This window comes from Corvus brachyrhynchos, unplaced genomic scaffold (assembly GCF_000691975.1).
Source record: "Corvus brachyrhynchos isolate BGI_N302 unplaced genomic scaffold, ASM69197v1 scaffold56, whole genome shotgun sequence".
Classification (NCBI taxonomy): Eukaryota; Metazoa; Chordata; class Aves; order Passeriformes; family Corvidae; genus Corvus; species Corvus brachyrhynchos.
Window position 1 is genome coordinate 6307235 of NW_008238664.1, and position 11451 is coordinate 6318685.

Consider the following 11451-nt stretch of genomic DNA (forward strand, 5'->3'; position numbering starts at 1 on the left):
GGGGGGGGGGTAGCGGTGGGGCGGCCCCTGGTTGGCCCCGCCTCCTGAGGACCTCGGCCGCGCACCGCCCCTCAGAGCCCGCACCGCCCCTCAGAGCCCGCACCGCCCTCAGGGCGGGGCTGGGGCTGTGATGGGGAGCGGTGTGTTTGTTCCCTTGGCCCCTCCAAATGCCACAATCGGCTCGTGTTCGCTCGTGCAGCTGGACTTTCTTTCAGTGCGCTCTTGGATGCTGAAACACAGTCCCTCTCCTAGCTATCCCCGCGTTTTTATCCAAATACACGAATGCCCGGACCCTCTCTGAGGTTAAGTTCTCTTTATACACACTTAGGTGTGTGCTGGCAACTATAAACCCAAACACATTCAGTTCAGTGTCATTGAACAGACCAGAAAAGTAACACTGAAATGATCTTGAAAGACGCAGGTGTGGCGCTGGGTGTGAGGCGAGAAAGGTATCAGAGGCAGGAGCACAGCAGGACTGAGGCAACCACAAAGGGAGGAGCAAGAAAGAAGATTTCACATCATTTTTATTCTTTCAAGTTATTTTGTAGATGAAAAGCATAAATGTGCAGTTCCTGCTCAAGTACAAATCTTAATTATGTTAATAAGTATTCGTATAATTCAATAGCTTTCATAGCTTCCAAAATTACTATTACACAAAATTACTAGTACACACGTGCACTTGATTTCAGATTTTTTTTTTTTTAGTGGTGGTTATACATAGGAGCTCCTTCGTGCTATTGTCTTTTCAGATGTGGTAAGGCAGCTACTACTAATTTAAACATTAACATATCTTTACATCTTGCAAAACCATTTGTCAGGAATATTGCAGGAAGAAAGAGAAAGGTAACTCTGAAATCCATGGCCATACAGTTTCAAAGAGTGTAACTCCATCCCTTTGCAAGTTCCAAACCTGCCCAAGAGCTGACTTTACGTATTGCCGAAAAAAAGTTTTAATTAGAGGAGATAGTAAATCTAAACACCAGGATTTCTCTTTAAATGTATTTCTAGAAATTTCTATATTTCCCAAATGACCTTCTTCTGTGGCTGAAACACCATATGGATTATTTTTGTACTCCTTGGTATTTACTCCTACTGGAAGCATAGCGTGACATAAGGGTTGTCAGGATTAAAACTTACTTTCTTTGAGGCTATAAATTAAGACAATGCCATATTTGTGCAAGACATGGCAGTATGTAATAAACAGGAATGAATGAAGGGGACATGTATGTCTTGAATGGTAAGATTTTTCAGGAGCACTACTCTGAAACTACATTTAAATGTCACCTTGTTGTTTAAGCTGAAGCTCTCTTGTCTGATTCAAGATCCACAACTAGAATTAAGCTAAACAAGATATTGGCCTAGATCCTTGCTTTACACAGATGTGGCCTTCTGCACAGACTTGAGTTGGAACCTGGCATGATCCTGCCTAAGCTGTTTCTGACAGAGTTTGGGTGGGTGCTGGTCTGTGAGTGAAAGGAGGGCGCTGTGCACTCATCTTGGGAGAGCTCGCAACATGTATGGGTGTGGGGAGTTTGTGAGAGCAAAGTGACCGTCCTCCCGCGGCCTGGGCTGGTCCTCAGGGAGCACGAAAGTGAATTTCTGCAAGAGACTGGTAAAGAAAAGAAAGAGCTCCATCCTGGCCAGCTGTTCTCCTGGACAGGCACGGCGACCTGCAAGAGAGGGAGTAGAAAGTGTTTGTCAAAGAGGGCAATAATCCATGCTGGAATTGCTGCAGGGAGAGCAGACCACCCTCCTGCTGTGCTTCTGACTTGCACCTGGATCCTCCCCTCATATTTACCTGCTGAGAAGGGCAGGAAGGCCTCTGGTTTCACAAACTGCCCGTTTGCATCCAGGAAGTGTTCAGGGTAAAACTCCTGTGGTTTATCCCAGAGTGTCTCATCCTTCAGCACGGAAGACAAGTTGGTGATGATTGTTGTCCCCTGCACTCCCCCACAAGAGGAAACAGGTGAGAACAGCAGCATTATCTTGGCACAACAGAACAGTGCTGGTCCCTCTTTAGTCTGTGTCTCCCATCTAATAGCCTCAGCATAAGGCACCCATTTCCACTTCTGCATGTTATTGAAGCAGAGGTAAAGCGGGGCCCTTTTCCAATGGCATATGGTGCCTGCCCTACACTCTGAAGCATCTGAACTTTTGCAATTTGTATCCTTTCAAAGGCTGTTGCATGCAAATGCCAATTTCATGGTTACTCAGTGGAAGCAGCCTCTGCTTCTCAGATCCTCCCGGACTTGTTTTATAGCTGCAGAGAAAAAGCTGACTGACAGACTTCAAAGTCCAACTTTCACAGGGACCATGGAAAATCGCAAAGCTTTCCTGTTTCACATGTCAAGGTTCTAAACCAGAGGAGATACCACAAGGCTAAAAAAAAAAAACCAACAAAATCCCAGTCTTGAATTCTGCCACTGCTCTCAGGGCAGCTGCTTGTCACAGTTTGGAGCTGGTCTGAATGCCAATGGTGTTTGAGTAGCTTCAGAGCTAGAATTTAACTACTACCATCTCATGAAAGCCAGTAAGCTGGTGTTGCGTGCCTCCAGAGAGCCTGTTAGGCTCCTTCCGACGCAGGCAGGGAATATCACGACTCATTGAGAGGAAAGGAAACCTTTGTACTGAGCTGCCACTGCAGTTGGGTTCCCACACAACAAGCGTAAGCGTAGAGCACAAATATGACCATCTGCCTGAATTTAGCATTTCAAAATGTCTTATTTTAGTGCTCAACAGTGACTGTAATTGGGGCTGGAAATGCAACACTGCAGGGTTGGATGGGATCATCCCCACTCCATGCCTGGCATCTGCACAAGGAGAGGATGCTGTATTGCTTATCTGGTCACGGTCACCTTGGGAATAAAGAAGCCTTGCAACTCTGTGTCCCGGTATGTCATGTGAGGTAGCCCAACAGGAACAATATCCCCGTAGCGTTGCACTTCATGGATCACAGCATTAGTGTAAGGCATGCTTGCTTGGTCCTTCATGGTGGGGGGTCTCTCTCTGCCAATCACCTTATCAATCTCTGCCTGGACCTTACCTGAAAGCAGAATAGATAAGAGGACTCATAGATAACCAGAAGGAGCTGGTACAAGTTGCAGGAAGACTGACTGCCTGAGATTGTAGGCACTGTGTGAGAACAGGACAAGCAGTTAGAGATAGGAACAGAAACCAGATGGGAAGGCATTTTTCAATTGACCGGTGTCTCTGTATAACTGTTCTTTGCTCATAGCATCTTTAATAAAGGCCTTGCCACTTGACATGACCCTTCCTCTATGCAGCTTGTAGGGTACCCAGGCAAGCAGCATTTGAGAATTTAAACTGATCAGCATCTATTCCAAATACTGGAAGAGGGTGCACTGACCACTGCAAGTCCCCAGGTGAAGCCCTCAAAATGAAGGAGAGAGAAAACTTGCCCTTCCAACTCCAGTCTTTTTATCACGGCTTCCCCCTTGACAGAACAGCTGTTTGGGAAGTGTTTCTCCTGGTTTCTGCTAGACCAACAATCACCAAAGCTGTTCCTCATTGCAAAATCCATGGAGAGATATTCAGCCTTCTTGCGGAAAAATGAGCCTTGAAGGGAAGAGGTCACACTTCTGTAAGTAAGATTCTGACTTACTCTGTATTTCTGGGTGGAGAAGCATATACAGCAGTGCCCATCGGAGAGTGGTGGAGCTGGTCTCAGAACCAGCTGTAAACAGGTCTACAGCCACCAGACGAAGGTTGTTATAGTGGAACCCATTCTCTTCAGCTGCCTTACCCTAGGGAGAGCAAACAAGTGGGTGACTGGAGCTGGGGTATTTGCTGGGCAAGAAGACCACTGCCCAGAGAAGTACTGAGAAGCACTAGGTCCACTTTTTAGTGTGTGTTCCTGTTTTTCATTGGGAGAGTGGAGCACAGCACAGGTGACAGTCTGAGCTTTACAACCCTGTTACCTTCTGTATTTGAAAGTCCTTGACCACCTCTAATATACTCAGAGAAGAATGCTACCCCTGCCTTCAGGACAGAAGTAAACACCTTGTGCTCTCAGCTCAAACAGGCAGCAGACCCCTGCCACTCACTGTAACATCTTCCCCCAAAGAAGGTAGAACACAGTTATTCAGATTTGATCAGATGATAAAAGCCACAGAGTAGAGAGGAGGCTGCATTGATGTGGCAAATGCAAAATTAGCATTATTTTAAGGGGGTTATCTCTAGCTATGCATTACAGATTCTTGCTGCTCCTGCCCTGATACTTTCTTACAACTGAAAAAAAACTGATCAGGGTATTATTGCTGCCTATTAAGTCTGCAACACCACTTTCAGCAAAACTGGTCTCTCATCCAAATGCTAATTGAGTTCAAGTTTGTTAGCATATGAGATATGACAAGCTCTCTGCATGAGTTCATCTACTTGTCTTTTCTAATCCTTTTTGTACTTCCCTTTCCTAGGGACTAGCTTCTGTTAAGTTAGTCTGTATATTTAGATGCTGTTGTAATATGGATAGCAATTAACAATGCATTTAAGACTCAACTGTTATTCCAATAAAGGATCTCAGAGAAGGGAGTTTGGGACTGACTTGACCAAAGTTAACTCAGGAGAGGGGTTTATCAGACTGGCTTATCAGGTGATCTTAGTGAACAGAAGAGAGATGTGACAAGAGGCAGCGTGGTCAGGCTCACATCCACCTCCAAGTTGTACCACTGTGTAGACTAATGTAGGTCATGTTGCTCTGCCCATGTGAGCTGGGGGGGGGGGCAACACATAAGCTGGAGGTGCCCGACACCCATAGCATGGCAGGGTTTGTTATGCAGAGCAGCAGTCCAGCCTGAGGATTTGGATGGTGGAAACGATTTGCAAGCAGAATTTGCTAATATTGCTCATCTGGCACTTGACATTTAGTGAATCCATGTGCAGAAACATATGGTGGATGGATAGGCTGACCCAAATACCTTTGGTCTTATACTGACTTTGTGCCTGACTGAATTGAAGACTCCTTTTAATTTTAGTGAAGTTCAGATTTAGGCCTTCTGATATCTAGCAAACTAGTTCTTAGCAAGCAATTAAAAAATACACATCCTAAAGGAGACACTGTTGTTTCAAGTCATAACTTGGCTTAAAGACAGGCTACAGACGGGGCAATGACACCAAAAAGCCAGTCTGTTGCTCCAGTTTCGTAGCTGATTTTGAGGCATCAGTCATTGAGGCACTGACATGACACAGAATCTTGCATGCTGACTTGTTCCCTGGTGCAAACTTGGGACTATTAGTGGATTCTCAATCATTGCCTTTTAAAAGCCTTCAAATTTTTGTAGGCTGGAAAGAAGGAAGTTGCTAGATTCTGAAGGAAATATGAAGGTACAAAATGGAAACGAGCATCAGCAGATAATATAGTGTCTTAAGACAATAAAAGAGGTTATGGCATGAAGAACACCTTTCATCTCAAGATGCAATGTGGAATGAAAAAGTAGGACGTTAGTTGCTAAGAGGTTTTATACAGCTCTATGAGGAAAGTCAGCTTCACAAGCTTGAACAGGCCAAGAAACTCCTGACTCCGGAGGGTCTGCTGGTGTCACCCTACCTTCTCCATTTCCTTTAAAAACACATCTGTGAGATCTCGGGTGTGAGCAGGGTCCCAGGTCTTCATATGCTTGTCTATGACCACATCTATGAAGTCCATCAACTCCCTTTGTCCTTGAAAGACCTTCTGTGGGAGTCCAGGGATGCGCACCAAAATGGGCACAGCATTAAGAAGCTGGGGTGTGAGAACCGGAGAAAGAGGGAGAGAAAAGACATTACATGATGCAAAAAAAGAAAAAATATGAAAACACAATTCTCTCAAGCAATAGAGGGCAGCTTCTTACAGCTTTTGGTTTACCTGAGGCAGGAATCCAGTTTCTTGATCCAGGGAATCTTGAACTAACTGTGACAGCCTCTTGAATGTTCTGTCACCGTAGTCAAAACGGTCTCCAAAGACAATGGTGCAGATTATGTTGCAGACAGCATTATTTAGAAGAACATGTATATCAAAAGATTTACCTGAAAATGGAAATGGAGACCAAGCCATGAAGCTCAGCAACACCAAGCTGTTGGACCTCATCTCTCAGCAATGAGAATACACAAATGCTTCCTTGATGACACCAGGAGAAAAAGCCCCCACACCACTCAGAGCATCATACTAGGACGTGAAGATCATCTCATTCTTATTAATATTTGCTTGATTTGTGTTTAAAGGAGAAAACTGCCAAGAAAAACTGAGTTTTTCTGTGACTTGACAGGTACACTTTGTTCTGTGTCTGGATGACAGGCTGTGAACTCTCAGCTGCGTTTTTATTGCATATGATAATATCAATATGTTCCACTAAACTTCATAAAGTTAGAGTTACTGAGCTCTGCGAATAATTCTGGTTTACCTCTCTATTTCTAATTTCCTCTTTGTTTACTGTTTCAAATGGATTAGTGTTGTGGTAGCCCCACTGTGTAAAGCAGAAGTGGCTCCAAGGAATGCACATAGACAAGAAAAACTGCATTTGCGTGGAAAGAGAGCACTGCATGCAAACAAGAGTGGCTGTAGTATTTCTTCTCTCTGCATCACTGTATTGCCTTTTTCTGTGATTTCCCCGTCCTTGTGGATGTCACAAACCTTCTTTAGACTTGACTGCAGAACAAAGAAATCCAGCTTCCTCTACCACTCGCTCCTCCAAGGATTTCTTTCCCATCCCAAAGTTCCTCAGGGTAGAGAGTGCAAATCTCCTTAGCTCCTTCCAGACATGCCCGTATCTTGCTACAACAATCCCTGGAATTGTGGATGAGCAAGAAATGTCAGATATCTGACTTTTACATCAAGCAAATTTTGCTACAGAACAGCAATTGTGAGTCTGGAGGTACAGGTCTGTGTGGATAGATGAAACAGTCTGACCTTGTGCAGCTTGTTCATACAGCAATTCTGAAATGGATCACTGCACCTTCTAATGCCTGTGCATGGCTGGCAAAGGTTCAGGGGGGATTCAATGGGAACAACAAGGGCTGCTAAGGATAAAGGAATCACCCCTCCAAACCATTCAGCATTGTTCCCATAGCTTGTGTGAACTGGGTAGCAACTTGTGCGAACTGGGTAGCAACTTGTGCCACCACACAGGAGCTGAGGATGTGATGTGGGCAGGATGCTGGACAATACTCTGTCTTGGATGAAAGTCACTGTATTTTTTTGCAACAAGAACTTGCATGTAACATTTTGCATAAGCATTTTGTCTTACATAAGCACCATAAGCACTAATCACTGGCAGGAAAGTTGTAGCACTGATAGTGTCCTTACACAGCTGAAGAGGTGTGTGCTTGCTGGAGCTGTACTACAACCACTAAGGGGAGCCTCCATTAAATCAAATCCAAGTTTGTTGCCACCAAAGGGTGCCAGACATACAAGGGGGACATGAGAAAGTGCACCATACCGAGAGAATCTTGCCTCTACCCAATCCTTCTCATGCTAGTGCCATCAAGCAATATCCATTTTCATGGGACTTGCCTTCAGAATTCTTTCCATAGCCCATATGTTCATATATTGGAAAGTACGGCCGGTCAGCAAAGTCCTCCGATTTGTGGACCAGGGCTTCCTTCACTGTTTTATACCCATTCAACACTACCAGGTTGGTCCAGCAGTTCTGGAGACTGAAGATGTTTCCAAACTTCTTCTGAAGCTGCCAAGATAAAAAAGCACGTCCCTGAAAATTATCTGAGTGTAACATCAGAAATATCACCATATCCTTCCTTAAGGCCTTTACTATTTAGTGATCTTTGAGGTATTTTTATTCAGAGATCTTCAGCTGATCTTTGACCTTTATCTTTGCAGTGTAACTGCTCACAACAGTGCCAAGCAGCAGCTGTAGCAGGGATCAATGCCCTGTAAGCGGAAAAATTTAGAATACACCTATCCTGGCCAAACTGTTGTTATTAACATTGTGCAAGTACTTCTTTTTTTGTCAAGAACCTTTTTGGGGATTTTCAAAGGCTGCATGCTCAATAATGAATTATTTCCTAATGTTTCTATTTATTTTGATCTGAAAGAGTAAGTAAGTTTTGAGTTAGTCTGCTTCTGCTGAAGGAAATATTGATAATAAGGTGATATGTAATTTTTATTTAAAGATGCATTTGTACCTAAAGATCTACTCAGAAACAGGTTTCCAGCAACATGGTTGGAAAAGGCAATTCCACACTGGAATTTCAGGTCAGCTTTCTCCCTAAAAGGAGTGTACACATCTAGTATGACTGGTAACTGGCATACACCCTACATCTGCTGTGATCTGTAAGCCTTATAATGCTGAATCAGGATGACTGCACAGGTAATCCTGTCAGCCATACACTCACCATGGGAGCTGGCCATGGAGCAAAGTCTTCTCCAGGTAGACAAGCCCTTTAACCAGACATAGACTCCTGGGAAGGCAGGTCAAAGCTCCCCTGCTAGTCAGGAACACTGAACAAAGCCCAGAAGCACGTTGCTCAAAGACAGTACAATAGTAGCAATGCGCCACAGTTTTCTTTTTCTTCTGTCTTTTTTTTGTTTTAAAGCTAAGATTCTTCATTTTTGCCCTGTAGCATTGCAAGGAATTGAAGTACTTAATACTGTATTTGCAGTAGGTTTGAAAAGGGAATTAGCACTTCACTGGCACTAGAAATATGTCATTAAAAATGATTACTGGTCAAGATTGTGGTTAGCATGACCCTGACGTGATATGATTTGGAAATGGTAAGCTTTGGACTATATGCAAGCAAACAATATAAATGCTATATTTAGTTTCTTCATTTGGCAGGTTTTGGACAGACAGCTGAACAGCGCTGTCCTAGAAAAGAGGCCTTTAGTGTTTGCAAGCTGAAGCACAAAACCCCTGTGGTTTATCTGCTGCAAGCTGTGCCGTGCTTTCCCTTTGAGAAAAGCTAAGCCCTGACTTTGAATAGGAACGCTACTGAGATTTTGGGCATTGCTGCTGGGGCAAATCCCACAGGCTGATCTCTTTAACTGGAACTGTCACACGCCTGCAGGCATGCTTCAGTAACTCAAAGGGAAGCCTGCCATTCCCACAGCCATGTTCCCAGCCCACAGATATTTGTTTGTCTTCCCTTGTTTGTACATCCCCCTGCTCCTTTGCCCCCAAACCTGCCCACATGTTAGGTTGGTAGCCAGCTCCTATCACCAGGGGTACAGCACTGTCTCCCACTGAGCTCATACAGAGATGGGGAGATAGAAGTTGGGAAGTGTTGGTGTGTGATTATCTCTTTATCTGTGTGGGCTAGGTCAGTGTCCTTAGGCAGTGACTTGCTTCATCCTGGACTTTGGAGAGGGCATTGCCCTTCGACTTTGTTCAATTTCAATACTGAAATTGGCCAAAAATAAACTTTCTAACACAATTTGAAGTATTAGAAAGCAGGCATTCTTTATTGTAGCACTGGACTCCTCTAATAGAATGGTACAACAGGGGATTTATTCCATCATGATCATACATATTCATTGCAGCGGGCTTCCCAGCTAATACATAAACACCACTTTTCCTAGGACTTACCTGCATGCACCCACCTTCTACTGGAAGTCCTTTTGTGGTCCTACAGGCTCATCTAAAGGTGTCTCTGGGAGTCATACTCACTGAGTGCTTCAATATTACCATATTACCTTTCCTTGAACTTTTTCTTTGGTCATGTGCTGTTGCTTCTTGTTACATAACTTGCCAAAACCCCTACTCTATTCCTCATTATCTGTTTATCCACTGTTCCCAGCTACATTTATCATCTTGTGTGCATACTGTTACATTCTTTCATCTTTTTTGCTAGTTAGTCTTTCATCTCTATCTAGTAACTTCAGGGGAACTGAAAATTCCTATTCTTTGTGTTATGTACCTGTAGCTGATGCCAGGGTGTGACCCACCCCTCCTGGGCCCGCAGTTGATTGTACTTGGAGTGTGTCACCGCAGGGATTGCACTCACCTGGCTGAAGGAGTGGTGGGGCTTGTGGAAGTCAATGGAGAACATGGTCCCGACGAACGGCAGCGACGCTGGGCCCGGCGGGTAACGGCTCCACTTCTTCCTGCGCTTCATGAAGTCAAGCAGTAACGTAAACACTGTAAGAAAAATTCCCAGTATAGAGATGTTGCTCCAGATGGATGACAGCTGGGACCCCAGCCACAGGAGCAATGCCATTTTGTAGCCTGTCTGCTCCTTGATCTTCCTCTTTTGACTCAAGACTGTTGCTGCCTCCTTTTGCCTTTTCTCTTCTCCTCTCTCTCACTTTCTTGCCCAGACAGCTGCCCCCTTCCCCTTGCTTTCTCCTCTTCCCCACACTGCCCTTTTCTGCTGCACCTCTCTCCCTGCACTTGCTGACCTCTGAATATGAAACTTGGCTCAAACTATAAGCTCCTCCTCTGCTCACTTCAGCCTTAGGGGAGTGGTGATGAGGGTCATCCCTCCTTCTCCTTCTCCTCCTCCTCCTCCTCCTACTTCCCCCTTCTCCCCCTCCAAAGCCCGAGCTCAGAGGCCTTTGTCCCTGCTGAAAGTGGCAGCTCCTGCCAACGATGCCCTCAGTGGGGCAGGGCTGGGTGAGCTCTGGGTGTTTGGGTGCCTTCTCTCCCAGCCAAAGAGAAGGTCACAACAACCAGCCAGTCTTGCTGCATTCTCGTGGGGCAGTTTGGAAAGAGTTTGTTTGAATGTGTATCACCTTCTTGTTAGTACAGATAAGTCAAGGAAGAAGCAGCTCCTAAACACAGATCACCTGGGTTTCTGTTGGCAGGCTAAGGATAAGTTCCGTTGGAACTTGAGAAAGGTCAGGTTAGGTCAAACATTCCCTTACAGGAGGCATTTATTACAGAAATTAGCCTAAAACAGTCACCTCAGATTTTAAAAATCATTTATGTGTCTAGGATTAATAATTTTTATCAAACTCCAAATGTCAGTCAGCACAATGACCTCAGCTTTTGTAGAGCACAGGCCAGCTACAAGGAAGAAATCACATGTATTACAAGGGGCCTCAAATTTGCAGCCTTTGGGGCAGCAGTAATGCCAACACAATTATGGAGTTAGTCAAAGTATTTCTTAAAGCAGCACAGCTGTGTGCTCCTGGCATCTCTGCCATCAGAGATCAATAAAAGTTGCTCTTAGGACAGACAGTTCTAGATAAAATGAAGCAGTAAGCCCATCACAGTCTGATCTGTGATCTCAGCATGATCAGGGAAAAAACTCCTAATGGAGCAATCGCTGCAGCAGTGATGGAGAGCTCAGGCTGCAAAGCAATGCACCTGCAAACGCTGTGCAGGCAGTGCTGGTGTGCAGCCAGGGCCTCAAATGCCCCTTCCCCTGGGAGGGGAGGCACCTCAGTGCCCATTGTCTGTGTGCTGAGGTTACCTTGCTCAGCAGGATCCTGTTTTGAAACCATCATGACTCAGGGTTCAGGGTTTGTCTCAAGTAGTTGTAAACAAGCATGTGGAATGGGAA

The 11451-nt window shown here is 44.9% G+C and overlaps 1 protein-coding gene across 1 annotated transcript; it reads right to left on the reverse strand.

Annotated features, from left to right (window-relative positions):
- Positions 1-506: 506 nt before the first annotated feature.
- LOC103618122 (cytochrome P450 2D14) lies at positions 507-10348 on the reverse strand. The gene is made up of 9 exons (XM_008636487.2): positions 9952-10348; positions 7505-7676; positions 6626-6778; positions 5861-6021; positions 5564-5737; positions 3623-3764; positions 2856-3043; positions 1799-1940; positions 507-1670 (listed from the first exon to the last, which is right to left on the reverse strand). Exons 1-9 carry the CDS (start codon positions 10162-10164, stop codon positions 1492-1494), a joined length of 1524 nt encoding a protein of 507 aa, XP_008634709.1. The 5' UTR covers positions 10165-10348; the 3' UTR covers positions 507-1491.
- Between the last annotated feature and the right edge of the window lie 1103 nt (positions 10349-11451).